At 32.1% G+C, this 22194-nt stretch overlaps 1 protein-coding gene across 44 annotated transcripts in view; it reads left to right on the forward strand.

Annotated features, from left to right (window-relative positions):
* Positions 1-22194, forward strand: part of BAZ2B (bromodomain adjacent to zinc finger domain 2B) — a 322506-nt gene that overhangs the window by 287311 nt on the left and 13001 nt on the right. For 38 of the 44 annotated variants that reach the window (XM_074303358.1, XM_074303359.1, XM_074303361.1 and 35 more), the window contains 8 exons: positions 1641-1703; positions 2792-2936; positions 11750-12411; positions 12877-13150; positions 13496-13651; positions 14018-14178; positions 18762-19072; positions 19461-19596. In XM_074303358.1, the coding sequence (XP_074159459.1) occupies positions 1641-1703; positions 2792-2936; positions 11750-12411; positions 12877-13150; positions 13496-13651; positions 14018-14178; positions 18762-19072; positions 19461-19596 (1908 nt within the window). The remainder of the gene's footprint in view (positions 1-1640; positions 1704-2791; positions 2937-11749; positions 12412-12876; positions 13151-13495; positions 13652-14017; positions 14179-18761; positions 19073-19460; positions 19597-22194) is intronic. The other 6 variants (XM_074303367.1, XM_074303345.1, XM_074303355.1 and 3 more) reach the window with 1 other exon arrangement.

The following is a 22194-nucleotide window of genomic DNA, read 5'->3' on the forward strand; positions in this document are numbered from 1 at the left end:
AAGGACTGTGTTTGGATGGCTGAGACTTCTTGAGAAATTGAGGAAGGGGACTGTGGAAGTTGAATTTGGAATTAACCTTTTTGTCTCAAAGGAACAATCCATTTTTTCAGACTTTATTTTTAATTTTTAAAATTAATTAATTTTAGGTTCAAAACCTTCAAATTTTATCCTTTATAAGTACTTTTTTAAAGTTTTTTTTAACAAGTCAATATTTCTCATAGAATATGTCATTTAAAGTAGTTTAAAATTTTAAAAAATAAAACAAAAATTTGTCCAATTACTATTAGTCAAAATCTTGATAAAGTTATATCTTTGTGCCAGTAGAGAAGAGGGTAAAGATAGTCTGAAACCTGGGTGAAGGTATAGCAAATATATAGTTTAACATATCCTTTATATTTTATGTGAGTTATTTTAAAGCAAAATCTGATAGATATTAATTTAGGTGACATTTAGTAGCATAAAAGTCTTTTAAAATCCCCCCAAATAGTACTAGTAATACATTTCCCTTTCTTTTTTCCAGTCCATATAAAATGAAATTTCTGAAATAAAACACAGGCTAGTTAGAATGCCTTAGACATAAAAATGTTCAGTTATATTTATTAACAGAAACCCATTGATTATGCAAAAGTTCACTTTTGCCAGTATTCTAACTCCTATCTTCATAAACTCTTTTGTTGCAGTAGCTAAACAAATACAAGTAATCTTCTCAAACTTTTTGCTTTTTGTTTTCTTTTTTCTAAGTTTTTAATGCATTTGCTAGTAAACATTGTGATAGCTAAAATGGAATGACAAAACAGGTAAAATCAAAGATCATAGGCAATATATATATAGGCTGGATAAGCAGCTCCTCTGTAAATTAGGAATTTATTGTATTTTCATTAATGTGGTTTGCATCACTCAGTGTCAGATTTCTTTAGTTGCTCCTAGCTATTTAGATGGGACCATAATTGCTATGAATGTGTTAGCTATACAAGAGCTTTTAGAGTAACCCCCTCTTTGTTTCCTAATATTTTGTTTTTTAATCATTTTCCTCCCTTTGTGCTAATGACCAATTTAAAGTGAGAAGTAAGGGTGAAAGGGGAAATATCACCTTTCACTGAATTCAATGAAAAGATATATTGACCTTGGGAAAACTATGTAGGGTAGCCTGGCTGGTTGACATAGGACAATGGTGAAAGTACTAGATGGACCCAGTTCAATAAGACCTAGGTTAGAATCCACTTCTGAACTTATTAGCAGCATGACCATGAGCCAAATCACTTAATTTTTCTGAGCCTAATTTTCTTTATCTGAAATGGAGAAAACAGTGTTTTACTTTGAAAATCCTCAAAGTTCTACATGTATTTGCTTTTTGTCATTTTGTTGTTATTAAGTATTCCTCCTCTCTTTACACATTTTTAATAAGTATGTTAACATGGAAATATTCTATGTAAATAATTGTTTTTATTTAAAATGTATGAAAATTATATTCTTAAAGATAATCTTTTAAAGAAGAAAAAACTGAGGGGACTAGTTTGTAATTTTCAACATGAACATTTTTATAATTCTATATAAGTTTTATATTTATAATTAAACACCAAGTTCAGTAGCCATTCTTTTTATTTTGAGGAGAGATAAATAATGCTTTTTTTATGTTATAGGATGATGGTGATCAAGCAGCAAGTGTTGAAGAACTAGAGAAACAGATTGAAAAACTGACTAAAGTAAGCACTTTTCAAATAAAGTTTCTTTTTTTCAAGTTGTAATTGTGTAGAATTACCATTCTGCATGCTAAATAAAGATATATAAAACTCATTCCTTTTGAATAATGAAAATGGCTGAGTATAAAAAAAGTATTCAAATAATTTACATACAGGAAGTTTTAAACCCAAGATGAAAATTCATACATGAGCTGAATTCACAATCTCAAGGTTATTCAACTGTAAATGATACTAAATAATAAAAAACTGCAAAAATAAAATAAACTTTTAATGTAACCCATAAAAAGCCACTTTTATTTTTTTCTACTTTTTAAATGTAGGTTCAAAGTATTTCCAAAGATACCTTTATTCTTTACAAATTAACACTATACAAATAGTATGAAACATTAAGTGGCATTGCATATTAATTAATTTAGTAACTTCCATTATATTTTCCATTTATCTATGAATTTTATTTCTTCCTAAATTTGGAATTTTGATTTATTGATCCTCTTGTTTGTTTTCATTTAAATTTCTGTAGTATATTGAATTTTAGGATGAACCAATTTTAAAATGCAAAAATAAAGTATAGGCTTATTAAAATGTGCATATTAAATTGGCCAACTTGGTAAAATACTAGTTTATATACAGACATGGCTGATATCACTGCTGTTTATTCTAGCTAAAATTCTACCAGTTTCTCATTAGGAGTTCTATATTACAGTGCTTCGGCTAACTTTAACTCACCATGTACACATTTTTCTGTTGCATAATTGATAAGATTTTAACTGCCTTGCCTCAATAAAGTATTTGATCCTGTTATATATATTCAGATATGAAAAATGCTTTACAGGATATTTGCTTAAAACCAATCTTTTTAATATTAAAAAGGGCCAAGTTAGTCATTTAAAAGTAATCGCTTTCTTTAAGAGTTGATTGAAACTCCACTAAATAGAATTGCCCTAATGCTGTGATTTAGTTCCCCAGGAGACATGTCTGCCAGTTTCAATAAAATAAGTAGTTAGTTATCTTTAGGTTGATTTTTAGAAACAATTGACTCTAATAATATTAATATATACATATATTAATTTTGTTTTGTTTTGCTTTAACAGCAACAGAGTCAGTACAGAAGGAAGCTCTTTGACGCTTCTCACTCTTTACGGTCAATGATGTTTGGCCAGGATCGTTATCGACGCCGATACTGGATTCTTCCCCAGTGTGGGGGTATTTTTGTAGAAGGAATGGAAAGCGGTGAAGGTAAAAGACATTAATTTATTTCAGACTAACCAAAGCAATAGTTATAAGCTGATAATTTTAGTCTCTATTAAGATTTTAGGATCATCAATATCTCATACTTTTTGGAAATGCTTTATAAAGCTGTCTGTAATCTAGATTTGACTTTGCAAATACAAGAACCTTAGTTTTCATACTTATTCACTTTCTATCTATTCTTTCTTTTTTCCTGTCTGCTTTCAAGCATTCTGACATCACTTTTACTTAAAAAAATAATAATAATAATGTTACCTATTTTGGATCTTACTTTCCTTTCATTCCCAGCTTTTCATGAATTCTATGCCAATTGCTTTCATTCCATTATTCTTTTTTTTTTTTTTAATCTTCAATTTTGTTTCTAAGCCAATTATTCTACTGAAATTGTTCATCTCAAAGTCACCAGTGCTCATGTATTGGCATTTACCTTTTCACAATTTTTGAATTTGATATAATTGGCTGCACTCTCAGTCAATCAACAAGCATTTGTTGAGCATCTATACTGTGAAAACTCCTAGGGATAATAGTATAAAAATGAAATAGTTCCTGCTTTTAAAGAGCTTGCATCCTAGGTTCTCATTATTCAGATCTTTTCTCTTTGCCTTTATTGTGCCATGCTATTTAATTCTTTAACCATAACTTTTTTGTCTATCTTTTCATTCTTGTGCCCTCTAATGATGAATATTAACTAGTACTGGGTCTTTAACCCTTTGCTTTTCTCAATTTTTAAAAGTATTTCCCTCAGAGAATTTATATAACCTAATGGCTTTAATTATCACTTTAGTTACAGGATTTATACCTGTGAGGGATGTTAGAGATAATTTAGTTCAGTCTCATTTTAAAAGTTTAAAAGTAAAGTCCAGAAAAATTAAGCTGTTTGTCAAAAGTTACTAAGTATCAAAGTTCAAATTTGAATCCAAGTACTTGAACTCAAATTCAGTGCTTCTTTTAAGATAACAACAAATCATCTGATTTCTAATCAAATGATGTTTTCACTCTTTGAAGCAATGTTAGCAATTCTGAATGGATGTGTAAGACTTAAGTTAGAGAACATTCAATCAGGGTAAGAACAAGGGAGATAACAAAACATTGGAGAGAGGCCTAGCATAAGTAAAGTTTCAGAGGCCAGAATATGAAGACTATGTACAGAATCAGGAAGGAGATAGGTTTGACTACAATGAGCAGTTCATGTTGCAAAGTAGAAGAAAACTAGTTGAGGGTAAACTTTTGGAAGGTCTTGACTATGCAACTATATTATATGTACAATGAGAAATCAAAGGTTTTTTGAACTGGGGAGTGTCATGGTAAAAGTAATGTGTTGGAAAATCTAGTCTGGTACTTGAGTCAAAGAGTGAAGAAGAGGGTATTCTCATAAGCAGCAATCTTAAGACGAGGAAACTCAAGGATGAAACCTAATTTTTAAGTCAACAAATCCCAAATTTGTACCTTCAGTCTCAAGGCCATTTAAACCAACTCTTTCATTTTACAAATGAAGAAGATGAGTTTTAATATTAGGGCTTAGTCTTTCATATTTAGAAGTAGCTTAATATTTGGAGTAAAACATTGCCTATAATTTATTTTTTAAGTTAAGGCATACACATACAACAAATGATGAGGATAATATGTAATTCAATGTCAAATTTTTTTAATAAAGGCAATTGGAAAAATAGAATAAAATGCTAATTATATTGTGCAGACAAATGCAAGAGGACACAACTAGTTAGCTACTGCAAATAAATAAGACAAAGTATTGTCAGTATAAACTATATCCATAAGTACTTTTTTTTTTAGTGTTTAGAGCTATCATAAAGGCAAGCTTGATTTTAATAAAATACTATTTGATCAAACATCTACCTGTTGGCTAGTGATTTGAAATGTATATTCATAGCTAAATTTATTCTTCCCTTGAAAAGATACCATTATAGTTTTTTTTTGTTGTTGTTGTTGCACTTATTTGGGATTTCAAAGGTTGCAGTACATGCAAACCCTCATTAGCAAGAGGTTTTAAAATTTGACACAAATGACCTTAGTTATCTGTAATTGTGCCCCTGCAATAAATGACATGGAAATTACTCAGAGGAATCATTGCCATACTGTTCTACAATTTCCTGTTCCTCACCTTTTGCCTCTCTTTAATTAGGATATTTATTAATTACTGATCATTGACACATGCCATTAAAGGTAAGAAGAAGAAGGAGGAGAAAAGGTAAAAAGAAGAAAGTAACATGCTAGAAGACTGATTTTTTTTTTTAGACTTAAAAACTTTTCCTATACTGAAGACACTAGTTAAATTTTCAGCAATTTCATTTTAAAATTATTTTTAAAAGCTTAAAAGGAGTTCCAACTTCTTGTAATTAAGCTTTTCAGTTAAAATAAAAGCCACAAGAAAATGCAACTAAAATCTATCACCAGTTCAGTCTCTCTCTCATTACAAACAAATCAGAGATAAGTGTTATGTTTCTGACATCTACAAATAACAACGTAACATTCCACGATTAGATGATGATAGGTGGATGGATGGATAGATAGATGGATGATGGATGGAAGATAGAATCTTGCAGTATGGATAGGGTCTGCAAATTATCACTGATCAGTGGAAAGCATAACTTATGAATGTTTTCAAGTACAAATGTAAACCCATAAAAACAAATACAAAGTGTGAAAGAAAAAGACATTTCAATCTCTCACAAAGTGATTAGGAAAAGTAGAGGTCTATTAGAAACATCAATGATAATTAGATATTTGAGACAGAAGTTATTTTTCAGTACATCAAAGATCAGTGATATTATATAGATATGGGAACTTGGTCTATTTAAGCAGATCACAAGAGATTAGATAAGTGTTAAAGCCTTGTCTGACACTTGTTTGTGAGTCAGTGCCAGAAGAGTTAAAGGCATAATTGGGATTGAGGTGTGCCTGATTGCATTTTGGTACTTTATCCACTACCCTATGATGCTTCTAGGTAAATTATGGCATGGGGCAAAGGTACAGAGGATGGGGGAAGGAATTAAATCAAACAAATGAGCTTTTGAGTGAGTAGGTTCAGAAATTATACTATCATGAAATCTATACCCATATGAAAACTCATTTCACATCTATGTCATTTTCTGTTTGAGTATGTTTTAAATTTTGATATTCTGGTGAAAGGGACATTTTCCCTTTAAAAGAAGACAGTCTATGTCTGAAGCCTAAAATTTTTACTAAGGAGCTATAGTCTTTACTTAGTATTAGTATTAAGTAAATATGTTATTTTCAGATCTAGAATGACAGATATAACAGCCAAAAGGCAAAAGGCCAAAAATGAAAGATTAGGTGGGGAAATACATCTTCTGATTAGGGATAGGATGGTAAATGTAGGATGTATGTGATTTTCTTCTTTCTGATCAGGAAATAGGATGGTAAATGTAGGATGTATGTGATTTTCTTCTTTCTGATCAGGAAGAAGATTCACTAAACCTGAATGTTCAGAGAGATGATTAGGAACCCACATAAAAAGACCTCAACTTTTCCTGTTATTATCAAAATGAAACCATAAACAAGACAGCCCACAAACTGTAAAAAGGTGGTAGACAGAATTTTTATCTCCAAGTAAAACTATGGTATAAATGGTAACAAATCCCCAGGGTTTCATCAATTTAGGAGAAAGCAGAGGAGCCAGAAGGAATATTAAGTCTATCCCTTTAATTGTGGAGTATCTGGTTTTAATGGATGAAGCTCTACAAAGTGCTTTTTAAAAATGCTAAATGGCCCAGATACAGTACCTGTGGTCAAGATTAGTACTATGGGGGTATCATGAGTATAGATATCAGCCAAGAATCAAGCTGAGCAGCCAGGGAATTAAAGGAGCATAAATTGAACAAATCTCTGTTTTAAGTATTTACTATGTGCAAGTCACTGTTGTAGATTCTAGGGAAATAAAGAAAAAAAAAGTAGTTTTTGCCTTTAAGGAAGTTTATAATCTGGTGGGAGGGGATGAAGCTTGGGAGGTGGTACAACAAATACGTAAATAATTATAGTGCAAATTACAATAGGATAATCAAACAGCATTTGTTTAGTGTCTACTGTGTTCTGGTGGCAATTAGGTGGTGCAATAGAGTGGTGGGCCAGTTTACACAGTCTGATAATCTATACTGTCAAAGAAACTACATTTTAACAGGATAAGTGAGGTCACTTAAGTTAACAACCTTTTATTTAGTACTTGCTCTGTGCCAATCTCTGGAAATATAAATAAAAGCAAAAAGTGTTCTTACCATTAAGGAATTCAAATTCTAATGGGAAAGATAAGCTGTAAAGAACTATGAACTTAAAAATTTCATAGAGATATTTATATAGCAAATATACATATACAAATACATGTATATATATGTATATTTGTTATACAAATGCATATATAGTAAATTGGAGGTAATTTCAGAGGAAAGGTTGCTAACATGGGGAGGGGGTATGCATATTCTTGCAGAATGTGACACATAGGATTTGAAAGGAAGTCAGGGAAGCCAGGAAGCGGAGGGGGAAAAAAGAAGAGAATTTCACAAATGGAAAATTAGATTGAAAAGGCAAAGAGGCAGGAGCTGAACTGCTAATAGGAGTATCAAAGAAGCCAGTGTAGCAGAATTATAGAATTGATGGAGAGAGTAAAGTATGAAATTCTAAAATGGAAGGGTCCAGGTCATAAAGGGCTTTAAAAAACAAACAAATTTATATTTGATCCCAAAGTTAATAGAAAGTCACTGGAGTTTATTGAATAGAGAAATGATTTGATCAGATCTGAACTTTAGGAAGATTTTTTTTTTTCAGAGTGAGTGGGGTAGACAAGACTGGGGAGAAATTTAAGGCAGGGAGACTTCTAAGACTACAGATTATCCACTGATAGGATAACAATTGGTATCTATCTGTAGAAGGAGTTTGTATATCTGGAAGTCCCTACACTGATGAAATCAAAAAATCAGAGTAAAACAATAGGTAAGAGGGAATGAAGGCTTTCACCAGTGACAGCTGTCACGGAATAAAAAAGGAACCTGTCTGAGAGATGTTGGGAAGGTAGACTCAGAACAGATTGATCATAGGAGGTAAAAGAATGAAGAGTAGACAACCAACAGTAGGACAACCTTAGCTTATAAGCCATTGGGAAGAATGGTGGTGTTATCAACAGTAATACTATTAAATAGAGGAAGGGTTTTGGTGGGGGGAGGGAAAGATGATGATTTTGGTTATGAACTTGAGTTTCATTTTAAGTACATGGGGATATCAAATTGAAGATGGCTTTTAATGCAATTTTACAAGATTGTGGCCCAGTGTTAAATTCATCATTTTACTTCACCTTTTTTCATCTTTTAAAAAATTAAATTGGTTAGCGAGTTCTCTGTTCAACATTAATATCTTCAGACAATTCACAATTTTCTTCCTCACTAGAATTCTTTCCTTTTGTGTCTTCTGAATTTTGAGTTTCATTTTTGAGAGTTTTATTCCTCCTGGCTGATACCCCTGTAGAATTTTAGTTTATGGGATAGATTCTACCTAGTTTTCCTCCAAACATTGTCAAATCTGCTTTTCCATAATATAATCAAGATTGCCCGATTTCCTTTTCTTTTTACCCATCACAATCTCTGAAGATAATAAATTAGCATGGTTCTGAGTGCCTAGTATATTACAAAGAAAAAGCCTAATATAAAGAGGGTAAGCCACTCTGTGATCTGGGGATATGTGGGGCTTGCATTTTCTTCAGTGAGCATTGGAAAGCCTCTCATAGTTTTTGAACAGAAGCGTCTGGTATCTGAAATATGTCCTAAGGAATATGAGACTAAATGATATATAGAAGATGTAATGAACATAGGAGATAGAGTTATCAGTAAGGAAGTAATAGCAAAGTCTAGGCAAGAGGACATTTCTATGAAAAAGGACAAGTATCAACTATTGGTAAAATAGAATCAAGAGAATTTGGCAATTGATTGTATGTGGTAATGAAAAAGAAGGATCAAAGATGACTTGGAAATTTCTTTAAGTCACTTAAAAGTCAGTTTCCACATCTGTAAAATAAGTTGAAGATTAAATGGCAACCACTCCAATATCTTGGCCAAGAAAACCAAAAATGAGGTCACAAAGAGTTGGACAGAACTATAACAATGAACAACTCAACAAAAGGAAAAAAAAGGTTTATGAATCTAGGTTACATAAGAGAATTTGACAATTGTATGTGATGATGAAAAAGAAGGATCAAAGATGACTTGGAAATTTTGAATCTAAATGACAGAATGATGATGCTGGGAAATTTCAAAATTAAAGGAGTAATAATAAGCAAATAGCAAACCAGCCTGATAGAATCAGGATGCCAAGTCAAAAGAATAAAATTGGGAATAAGCAAGTACAAAAAAACCACAAGGAAGCAGAAAGCCACCTGGTTGCCACTGAGTTTTTAAACATCCATAAATATTGTTTAAAACCTGCAAAAAGTGTTAGGTGTTTACATTTTTTTTTCTTTTTTTTCTAAAATAATAATGCCAGAAATGTTACTTCCATCCTATAGTACACTTATTCATTATGGTGACTTTTGGTCTTTCTTTCATATTTATGTTTTGATCCCTCATGATTCTTTCTTTCTTGTTTTCATCCATTATGCCAACTCTTTGATCTTTTAATAAGTAAAACCCATTCTTTGGAGTTTCCAGATGAGGTGAAAATAAAACAGTCGTTTTATTTTTTCTCCTATTATGTTATCAGGTTTGACCTTCTCTTTGTTTCCTCATTATCTTCCAGTGTCCACAGATACTTTTGGCCTTAATCTAGAACAGAGCTGAAGCTAACTAACCCAGAGGTGTAATATGAAGATAGGGCAACAGTGCAGGATTACCCCAGGGGCAGGGTGGATCTCCTTGACCATATACAAAGATCCAGTTTTCATCAGATGAAGGGTCATACATTTGAATCCTAAAATTATTTAAAAAAAAAAAAATTGATGTGCATACTAACCATGCAGATAGCTACTTCTTGTCCTGGTGCCCCTTAGGGACCTCTTATGTTCCTTTGCCCCAGATCTCTTAAAATGGGAATTACTCTTTACTGAATTGGACACCTATATAATACTTCTCTTCTAGTGGGGGGAAAAGCTAATCAGGTAAGATTCAAAGCTTAAATGATTGATTATATCATGATTTTAAAAAAACTCCAGAAACCTCATTTTGAAGTAGTAAGTTATAGTAAGTTTACTTCATAAAGTCTTGTGATGTCTATATGTTTGTATACTGTAAGTTTTATTAACATGATAATAAATACTATCACAATTCACTTTCAAGCAGTATATGAAGTAATTTTCTTATACTTAGAATATTATTGCATATATATATATATATATATATATATATATATATATATATATATTGCATATAGGCAAAGGTATTTCTAGTAACCATCTTTACTTTGTGCTTAGCTTAAAGGGAGAATGTATTATGTGTATCACATTAAATTTTTATTAATATCACAGGATAGCCATTATTGTGCTTTTTTTCCTATTTATAACCTATTAATAATATCACTTATGTATTATATCAAATATAATTATGTCACATAATATATATATATATTTAAAATTCCATGAGTATACTTTTAGTACAGTTAGGATCCATAAGCGTGCTTACGCATCTCAGATACAGCCTAAGTGAACTATAATAGTAACAATCTTCTGCCAAGAGTGTAAACTGAAAAAGATAAATGGGGTTTAAAGATAATTCTTTACATTTAGACATAATTAGCTGCATTTTAACAAGTGCTGTGTGTATTGTTTTTCTGAGAGTTTGATCTACTTTTTTAAAATGCAATTTTGTATCTTAGTGTTAGTGATAAGAAGTGGGGGAATAAGAAATTCATTTTATTGTATTTGTTGATTGAACATAATATAACAAAATCAATAAAGAAGTTCAATTACATTTCAGATTAGAATTTTTTTTCATCAAACTGATTATATCTTGCGATGGTCCCGGGCTAGCTCCTCTGAAGGGCTCAGAATAAGTCCTTGTCAGGATAAGCAAAAGTCCTTGCCCTACACTGGGCGCCAGTATGTAAAGTTCTTGAATTGTGAGGGTCCAGTCGTCTGCTCAATTATAATCCTTCTCTGGGAGAAGATCTGTAAAATCTTTTCCTCTGTGGGCAGGTTTCTTGGGAGCTCTGAATCTCCTCCAGCTCTTGTCCTTCCCCAAATCAGACTGGTCTCCTTTCAGCCTGCCTGGCGTCACAATTCTATATCAGAGTAGATTCTCTCAGACCCAATGCTGCCCTTCTTTTATCCTCCCAGAGAATAGGCATGTGAGAACTCAATGGGGTGTGGGGAAATACTTCCACCAATGAACTTACTCCTCTTAGAATTCCTAAGGTGTAAACTCCCTTTAAAAGCCCGAACCAAAGGTCTGAGCCAGAGAACTGTCAAGTCAACCTGAGTTCTCACCTTGTAATTGTCCAGACAACCTGAGTTCTCACCTTGTCACTGTCCAGACAACCTGAGTTCTCACCTTGTAATCCTAACTATCTAACTATGAAAAACTCTTGAGTCTTTGAGTTCTAGAATGTCGTAACATTACAGTGTTTTTAAAGATAAGTTACTTGTCATAAGGAGTTTGAAATTGTTCTAATTTTATCTGAACTGTTCATATATATATAATTTGTTTTAATGGCATTATTGGCATACTTTTAAGCTCTTTAATGTGGAATTGTAAGTTAATTGGTAAAAATGTGAGTAAAAATGATGTTGATAAAATATATGTACAGAGGAAGTTCAAAATAATGCGTTTTCATTAAATTTTTTTCTTATGTAGGTCTAGAAGAAATTGCAAAAGAAAAAGAAAAATTGAAAAAAGCTGAAATCATACAAATCAAAGAAGAAATGTATGAGACCTCTGATGATACATTAAAATGTTTAAATACAGGCCATTGTGAGCAAAAAGAAGATCTGAAGGAAAAAGACAACACTAATCTTTTTCTCCAAAAACCTGGTTCTTTCTCCAAATTAAGCAAATTATTAGAAGTAGCTAAAATGCCTCCTGATTCAGATATTATAAACCCCAAAACGAATGGTGGTGCAGCCAATGGATGCACATTATCTTACCAAAATGGTGCAAAAAATTCTCTCTGCAGCCTTCAATCAGCAGTATCACAAAACAACAAAGAAAAGGCAGATTCTAACCTATTTAATCCAGTCTCCAGTAGTCAAGGGAAGTTTTACAACCCTCCATTAATTGCCAATGACCAACTGTTAAAAACCCTGACAGAAAAGAACAGACAGTGGTTCAGTCTTTTACCCAGAATGCCCTGTGATGACACTTCCCTTACCCATGCAGATGGATCTGCTGCTACTTCATTAGCTCCTCATTCTCAGCCTCCTTCTAAATCACCTTCACCTGTTCCATCACCCCTTCTTGGGTCTTCCTCTACACAGAATACAATGGGCCTTAATCCATTTGCTTTATCACCACTTCAGGTTAGTCCCAGCAGCAATAACACTCTTTTACTGTTTTGTTTTGTTTTTACATTTTAACACTATCCTCACTGTAGTATCAACTAAAAATGTTGTATTTTGCCCAGTTTGCAAGCTGAAAATAAAATTAAATGACACATTCCCAAAAATTTACTGTAAGTACATGTAGATTCTAAAATCAGAACACCTAATTCCCAGTGTATTCATACTCCCTAAACCTACTGCTGTTTGTTTTTAAGTTTCTATTTATACTTATTAATAATTAAGTTCTGAAATCTATATGTAAAAACATATTTGAGTGACCTTCTTTAGCATTTGACAGTTTTACTGCTTTGAACTATATGTTGAAATGTATGTGTTGATTACTATATAAATGTGGCAAATCATTTTCAGAATTTAACAATTTTGGATTTTCTGTTATTTCTACTACAATTTCTCAATGATTTTCCAATGTTTTGATGTTTATAGATGAAGAGTGGATTACCTATTATGGGACTTCAGTTTTGTGGATGGCCAACAGGAGTTCTCACTTCAAATGTTCCCTTTACGTCTCCTTTACCTAGTCTGGGATCAGGGTTGGGATTGTCAGAAGGAAATGGTAACTCATTCTTGACCCCAAATGTTTCTTCATGTAAAAGTGAATCACCAGTACCACAGAATGAAAAGGCATCTTCGTCTATCCCTGGAACAGTTGAAGTAGCAAAACCAGTAGATTTTCCTAGTCCCAAACCCATTCCAGAAGGTAGGTACATTCAGATGGTTTTTGTCCAATTTTTATTTCGTAAAGCTGTCCTTTACTCATCCATACTTAATCCAAATATATAGGATGCCACAAAATACAGGCTACATACCTAAAATGGGCTCTTCCTGAAAAGAAAAAAAAAATGGAAACATGTTAAATAATGTCATAAACATAAATTGTTCTAATCCAGATTTGGGGGGGAAAGAGTTAAATACAGTCTGTATCTCACTCAGTATGGTAACTGGTTCTCTGAATGGTTATATGTCATTGGTAAGCCTTTTGATTTGAATTATACTATATCGTTCAAAATGTTTGTAAAAGATTTACATACTTATTTTGACTTAGAAATGCAGTTTGGTTGGTGGAGAATTATTGACCCAGAGGACCTAAAAGCTTTGCTTAAAGTACTACATCTCAGGGGGATAAGGGAAAAGGCATTGCAGAAGCAAATACAGAAACACTTGGATTATATTACTCAGGCCTGCATCAAAAATAAGGATGGTATGTAAATAAATCATTTTCATTTCTTTGATTAGGAAAAACTAATTCATTTATTTAAATGAAAAATCTATTGGAATATATCTTCATTCATTACCAAAAGACTGGTGCTGATGTTTAAAATAGTTTTGCTTAAGGAAAACTACTAACATTATCAAATTAGTATATATTTTTTATAATTCCTAATCATCACTTCTAGTTTATAATTGAACAAAAGCCATACATCTTTAAATAATTTGCATATAACAAGAATAGTATTTCAATGTCTTAAGTTGGAGATTGTGAAAGTAACTATTGGGGTTGGAATCCTGTATTTATACAATTCAAAAACAGTGTTCTTTTTTTTTTAAATTTCATTTTCAAATATAGTTGCTATTATTGAAATAAATGAAAATGAAGAAAACCAAGTAACTCGAGATATTGTAGAAAACTGGTCGGTGGATGAGCAAGCAATGGAGATGGACTTGACTATTCTTCAGCAGGTAGAAGATTTAGAAAGGAGAGTTGCCTCAGCAAGTTTACAAGTGAAGGTAAAAGGGACTAAAAACATTTTAAAATATCATTCCAATAATTATATTGTGAATAAGTACTAATTGTGAAAGAGTTAACAGTGGATTTTGTTTTCTTAAAAAAACAGCCATGTCAGATTAGATTTTACACTGTGTAGTTAGTTTGTGGAGTACAGTGATGAAACATATGGATGGAGAGTGATTTTGGAAAAGGGTAGTTTCAGTAGGATCCTGAAACCAAAATCAGATTTCAAGAGAGTAAGGAACAAGAAGAATTGGAGTAAGCAAATTTATTATATAGGTTTAGAAGTCTGTCAGTGAAGAAGAGGAGTGAAGGGAATGAGAGTTAAGAAAAGAAGTAGGTTTTTATTTTGTTTTGTTTTAGAATAGAGTTTCTAAGCATATCTATAACAGAGGGAATGGCATCAATAGAGAAAGACCCTTCAAACACTATAGGAATGTAAAGTTTACTAGATTGTAAATGCTTTAATGCTTACATAAGTTGTACATAATAAGTGCTCAGGAAATGAGTGAATGATTTACTATTTCAGGTTTAAAATATGCCTTCTACCTGATTATACCTATGATATTTAATCAAAATTAGTAATAGATTCATTATTATCAATAATATAACACATAATATAATAGAATGATATTCTCATTTATCTGGCATCATCAGGAAATGTGCTATTCCCAATTTGTAATTTTTCCAAATAAAGCTTAATCTTTGAAAAACTTTTTTTTTTTAACAGTTTAATCATTTTAAAACAGAAAGGTGTTTTTTTTTTTTTTTGTTTGTTTGTTTGTTTGTTTTTTTGCTGGGGCAATTGGGGTTACATGACTTGCCCAGGTCACACACCAGGAAATATTAAGTGTCTGAGATCAGATTTGAACTCAGGTCCTCCTGACTTCAGGGCTGGTGCTCTATCCACTATACCAACAAGCTTCCCTGAAAGTTATTTTTTTTTAATATATTACACATTTACTTGCCTTTATAGATACAGTAATATGTAACACAACTTAATCTTTTCTTGAAGATTCAACGTTATTATTATGACTACTTATTTGAGACATACCCCATATAAAAGTTGCCCTGACCATCATTATTTTGATGATGTTAATAAGCTATAAGCTAGTCATGCTTAAGTCAGGACTCCCCTCTGCAACATATTAGCTACTAAGTGGAGACCAGTGTATCTTAGGTCCAATGGGCCAGGTTTAATTTTTATTTTTACTTGAGATGTTTGATATTACAGAAATGGTAAGTGCTTTATAAAAACAACTCTTCTGTTAAGAGTCTTGTCCTTATCAGTAGCAACCCCATTTGCAAAAAACAAAGGAGGAGGGGTACCAAGTTAATTGCTCTATTTAGTATGTAAATACTAAATGTGTGGTGGAGATAAGACCAGCCTTTTCAGTTTTTATGAAAGTTCAGAATTACTGGCCAGTTGTCTGTGTACTCTGAACCAGTTTCTTGAAAGAAGGGAATGGACAAAGCTACAATTCTGATAAATAACACTCCCCTTCCTATAGGCGCTCTAAGGTTTAGTATTTTTCCAATGTTTTTATTCCTCTAGGGAAATTAATTATATTTTCCCAAAAATGAATACTATATTTGCAATTTGTTGGTTGATTTTTAAAATGGCCAAATTTTTCTAAGTTCTCTTTAGAGCTATATTGTAAAATAGAAATTTAGGAATTTCTTGAATCAGGGAAAAATTAATCTCTTTTCTTATCCATCTTCCAGAGTGTTTCTGGATTCTCTTATTCTAGTCGTCATCTGCTAAACCTAACTCAGGGGTCTCTGAAAATTTTAAAATGTTAGGTTTCTACATTTCTCAAAGTTGGAAGGGAACTATTTGGGAAAAAAATTTTTTTGACAAAATATTCAAGTGGCTATCTGTCTTTTCCCTGAAGATCTCTAGTGAGAAAAAGTGACTCCTAACTAAGGGGTTCAATTGTACTTTTGGAAGTTCTATTTATTAGAAAGTTTTCCCTGGTTCTGACCAATGAGATAAAGGACAAATCTAATTCTCTCTTCCATTTGATGACCTTTGAAATACAGAACAATAGCTAGATATTGTATATTCCCCTTCTCTTTGCCAGGCTAAACACCACCACTTCTCTCAAATGATATTCATATAGCCCTTCACTGTTCTATTCACAATACACTGAACATTCCAGGTTACCAATATCTTTTCTAAAATGTGATCCCTAGAACTGAACATAAGACTCCTTAGATGTGCTCTGGCCAAGCCAGTTTACAGGAGGAGGTGGTAAATTCCCTAGCCGTAGATAGTATGCCTTATTTTGAATTATTTTTTTTTTTTAACAATATGTAATCACATGTATGTACCTCAGGTGTCAGAATAATTTTAAATTCTTAGTATCTAGGAATATATTTTTTAATGTTGTTGGTATAAAACTAACCTCACCTTATAAGGTTGTTTCACTTAATTATGCTGTCATTGTTAATCCTGTGGTCATTGAATCACTTAATGATCCTAGGTGTAGAATATGCCTATCTTGTAATATTTGGTCTAAATACAATGAGAAATTTAGGAGCTATTGACGTGTCTATGGTTAGTAACTGTGTCTGAGGACTAATTTGAACTTGGGCCTTGATGACTCCAGGCCTAACACTCACCTGCTCAGATTGTTGATTGCCAGTTGTTATACTATTTGAATTCTTGTAGTTCAGGTAAGGAATGAAAACGTCCAAGGTCTATAATTTAACTGATCAGAAACCTCACAACCCATACATCACTAATATGTTCTTTAAGAAAAGAATTGGAAGGAACTTCATGTAGCAAGCATTAAATAACATTCCAAAGTAATAAAATTGATTACATTTTAACACATAGCTTGTTACTGATGGGAAAGTCAGGCTTGAACCCAGCTGTCTATATGCAGTCAGAACACTGATTTATTTGACCAAAGAGCAAAATGAATATAAAATTAGAGAACAGAATAAGAATGAGAAATAATATACCATGCAATTAAAACAATTAGTGATACTAAAAATGAAGAAGTTGAAAGTCTTCCTGTTTTCTTCTAATCCTCTTGTTGAATATGTATTTTTATAAGAAAAATTTTGTAGATGAAAAGATAGGTAAATGGTTCATTAGTAATTATTGTCTTTTCCATCTACTTTTTTGGTCATAAATAATAACCCAGATTTTAAAATTTATATGTATGTTTTTAAAATAGCTGTTCTGCTTCATCCCTTACTTTCAAACTTCACTTCTTGTTACTCTCAATGTCCCTCTTAAAAATGTGGTGCTAGACGCACAATATTGTTAATATGAACTGACTAGTAAAAAGTTGGACTATTACCACATTTGGACTATTATCTCCATTGATTTGAACACTACTACCATTTATGTAGCTTAAGATTCAACTAGTTGTTTTGGCAGCTATGTGTAATAATTGTCCCATACTGAATTTTGCTATTTACAAAACTTTTTACTTTTTCTTACTAGTAAGCTAAATCGTTTAATTCTGCAATTAATTTTTTAAAGCTAAATGTAGGATTTTTTGTTTGTTTTTATTAGATTTAACATTCTTAGTTTTAGAGTATTGTTAAGGAATTTTTTTTAAAAATCCTAATTATCTCATGAAATATTTACAATACAATTTCCCTCTGCTAATCTTCTCTTTGGTGAATCCATGCTGGCTTCAATTAATCTTTCCACTCTTTTTTTTTAATGTATACACTACATATTTAATAATCCATTCTAGATTTTTGTTATGTAAAAATACATATCTTACTCTTCAAAACTAAGTGGTTTGTGTGTGTATCTTCAAAATGTGCAATTTCTAAAAGGGGGAAAAGTATTTCAGGAAAATATTTGCAACTACTCTCTATACTCATTGTGAGATAAGTAGTTTCATCTGAAATATTGTATCTGAAGATTGACATTTGGGGCTGAGAAACCATTGGTAATAATCTTGGAATCAGAAGATATAGATTTGAACACTGGTTTTATCACTAACTCCAAGTAACTTAAATTTAAATCATTTAACCTCCTTGTGCCTTATTTTTATAGTTTATAAAATGTGGAATAACTACAATACAAAAGTCATTGTGAAGATGAAATTATGTTAACTTTGATAAAGTTCTTTGCAAACTGTATACCATGATAAATATCAGCAATTAAGTATTGTCATTCTTCCAAAGGGTTTAAACCTTTTCAGTATTACAAAAGATATATCAATGGCATTTTTAGTGAACACAAAGAGGTAAACTGAGTCCAACATTTTGAAGTATTAAATGAATCCTAAGCTAATTCTCTTCTGCCTAACAACATAGATGATATTGAGAAATACCAGGGGCTTCGTTTTCATAATTCCATAAAAGTAATCAGTATTTCCAACTAAAATTTTGTTTGATGCTTTATAAATTACTCTGATCACATTTTTAATACTGTCCAAAGTTGTAATGGATAGGTATTTCTTTTCACATGTTCCATTTTTGTTTTCTGGCTAGCATTAGGAAAGCACAAGGTAAAAGCTTACTAGTGATAATTAAGATTTGTTGTTGACAAAAACTCCAAGTAGTTAGTGCAGGAAATAAATTGATATTTTTTTTCCTGATAATATAGGGTTGGATGTGTCCAGAGCCTGCATCAGAAAGGGAAGACTTGGTATATTTTGAGCATAAGTCAGTTACTAAATTATGCAAGGAACATGATGGAGAGTATACTAGAGGAGAAGAAAGCAGTGTCAGCCCTCTAGAACGGAAGAGTGACAACCCTCTAGATATAGCTGTAACCAGGCTGGCTGATTTGGAGCGGAACATAGAGCGAAGGTATCTGAAGAGCCCCTTAAGTACCACCATTCAGATCAAACTGGATAATGTGGGCACAGTTACTGTCCCTGCTCCTGCACCATCCATTAGTGGTGATGGTGACGGGTAGGTTATTGAGATTAACTTGAAAAATTATTGTGCTTCTTTGCTAATTGGAGCCTATTTTCTATTGCCTGTTATCTATGTATCTTCTTGTATGTCTGTGATCCATATGGATCATGCTATTCTGCATGATGCTTTGTAAAAATATTTTTTGTTATGTTTGTTGATTATCCTGCAAAGTGATCTTACATTTACCTGGTTGTGACTAAGCTTTGAGGCACGTAGCCACAGTCTGTGCACTACATCAAATTTAGTTGCTTAAACCTTATACTTATTGGCTGTATACGTGTTTTTGTCATTGCTTGGCTTTCAGTGTGATGATGATTGTTTCACATTCAAAATCCAGTATATATGGATATGACCTACTTAATTTCTCTATATTTCAATGCAGAATTGAAGAGGATATTGCTCCAGGGCTCAGGGTATGGAGAAGGGCATTATCAGAAGCTCGCAGTGCTGCACAGGTAGCTCTGTGCATTCAGCAGTTACAGAAATCAATAGCATGGGAAAAATCAATTATGAAAGTTGTAAGTGTTTTTACTTAAGAAATACTATAACTAATTGTATTTGTCCCTTTTTTTTTCCCCCCATTTTTCAGCTCTCTTAACTTAATCATGAATTACTTATTATTGTCTAAATATTGAATGCTATAGTACTTGAGTTTGGCGTCTTTTGTAAAATACTATGTAATATGCCATATTTTCTCAAAGATTTATTTCTGATTTTCTGAACAAAACTCACCAAGCCTTATCTTTTTCTCTTAATACAGAATGGTTGATATGGGTGGTTTCCTCTCCTAATGTATAGAAAATATCAAACTATAACTGACATTTTCTTAAGCATTTTATATCGATAGTAGTTGTTGACTGGCATATTTTCCTCTTTTAAAGGGGATGGTAGAAGATATAATACCCTCATTTTAATACAGCCCTAAAGATTTCCATTATCTTCAGTTCATGCCTTCTCTCTCCTGTTCTTCTGTATTTCTTTTTTTCCCCCCTTGTTGGAAATAAAGTTGCCACTTTTGACTTCTGCCAAAATTTAGATATCTTTCACCTCTAGCCTGCCACTGAGTATACGTTAATCATAGTATGCTCATGTTTAATGGCTAGCAATCCACTAAATCTTAGGATAGTACAATCTTTGTATTTCACAGATGAGAAATAGAGAAAGGAAACTATTTATCTGTCATGCAGTTAGCAATGGTAGTCTGGCTCAAAACCAGATCTGATTGCAGGAAATTCAGCGCTTTCACTCTTGTATATAGTGAATTGGAATTTATCATTAGTTTTATCTGTTGTCAAATACTTAATACTGTGTGACCCTGTACAAGTTTTATTTGCCTCAGTCTCTTCATCTGTAAAATGGGGAGAATAATAGCAACAAGTTCACAGTGTAGACAGGCAGGTACCTGATTACCTAAGGAAATTATATGTTATAGTAGAAAATAATGGATTTGAACTCAGGTCCTCTTGACTTCAGGGCTGGTGTTCTATTAACTGCACCACCTAGCTGCCCCCATAAAACACATTTAACATATTTTATGCTGTCTTTTCCATAATTTCTCAGGATCATTTGTTTGATGTGTATTCCTATTACTTGTTATGAAGGTTGTCCTGAAAAGTAGATGGGCATCCTTATCTAAATCTTTTACCACTCTTTATTGAGTTACATTATTTCCTATGGCAAATTTCTCATACAGACCCTCTGTTTATAAGTACCTTAGGGTTTTAGTGTAGGAATTTAATATTTGCAGAGATATTATCTGGGCATAAGACACTAAATAAGAGAAAATTATAATTTGATGTTTCCTATTGTTTTAGCATAAAGAAATCCCTTAATGACCACTTAATTCATTGTTGGAATATGCTTTATTATTATTAATGTTAAAATATAGGCAGTATCTTCTCCAATTTTCTTTACATACAAACATACATAATATACATATGTACATTATTTACAAGAATTTCCTAAATCCATGAGAAAATGCAAAAAATGTTAATTTTACTGTATGGTCCTATGTGTTTTTTTTTTTTTTTTTTTAACTGAAATATTTGTTAAGGACAAGTTTTAGACTGTAGAAATTATTGTTTTTAAACTAATGTTTTAAACTTTCATTTAAATCCATAAGGGAATGTTTAGTATAGTTCCTGGCCCCATAGTAAGTGCTTAATAAATGTTTATGAGAGATTTGGTCAGTTTTTTTGTGTGACATTAGAAAAACCACCTAATCTCTGTAAGTCTCCATTACCTTTGGCATATGAAAATGAACTCTGAGGTCTTTTCTGGGACTAATAAAAAACAATAATAGCTAGTTTTAATGCAGCACTTTTAAGTTTTAGAATGCATTTTACAAATATACCATTACATTCTCACAACTACCTGAGATGTTATTAATACTCCTATTTTGTAGAAATATAAAATAAAGAATAAAATAAAAATAAAGGGAACTGAAGCAGAGATTAAGTGACTTTACTAGAGTCAAAAATTTTATGACTTGTAAAGGTAAGATTTGAAAACAGGTTTTCCATGATTCCAAGTCCATCATTCTATCCACTTTGCTGTCTAGCACTAATAGTCTAGAGGTCCTAGATTAGTATTTTTCCCACAACTGTTCTTTCATTGTTTTACCTACATCACCTTTATCTTCCCAACTGGATTGTAACCTTGAGGGTAAAATCTAATCTCCTTTTCTGGTTTTATATTGCACTTTCTTCTCCTTCCAAATTAACAATGTTAGTCATCTTAGTTGGCTGATTATTTTTGGCACCAAATTCCCAGGTAAAACTTATAGTTAGAAACCAGGGATGATATCTCTACAAAGCTGATTGTTATAAACACATAGATCTTAAAAGTTTTATTAAACTATTTATTAAGCTGAAAAAGGAGAAGATGAGTATTAATGGCCTTCTCTGTCCAATTCTTAAAATTTTATTGAAATTTTATATTATTGAAGGGGCCCATATCAATATCACTTATTTTGATAAGAGAAAAGTAGTCTGCCTCATTAAAATATTGGGAATGCATTCCCTGTTCTAGGGAGCACTAGCTTGCTTGCTTTTTAAAAAATTTTAATAGCCTTAAAAATATATGCAAAAATATTTTTTAGCATTCACTTTTGCAAA

The sequence above is a fragment of the Sminthopsis crassicaudata genome, chromosome 3 (assembly GCF_048593235.1).
Source record: "Sminthopsis crassicaudata isolate SCR6 chromosome 3, ASM4859323v1, whole genome shotgun sequence".
Taxonomy (NCBI): domain Eukaryota; kingdom Metazoa; phylum Chordata; class Mammalia; order Dasyuromorphia; family Dasyuridae; genus Sminthopsis; species Sminthopsis crassicaudata.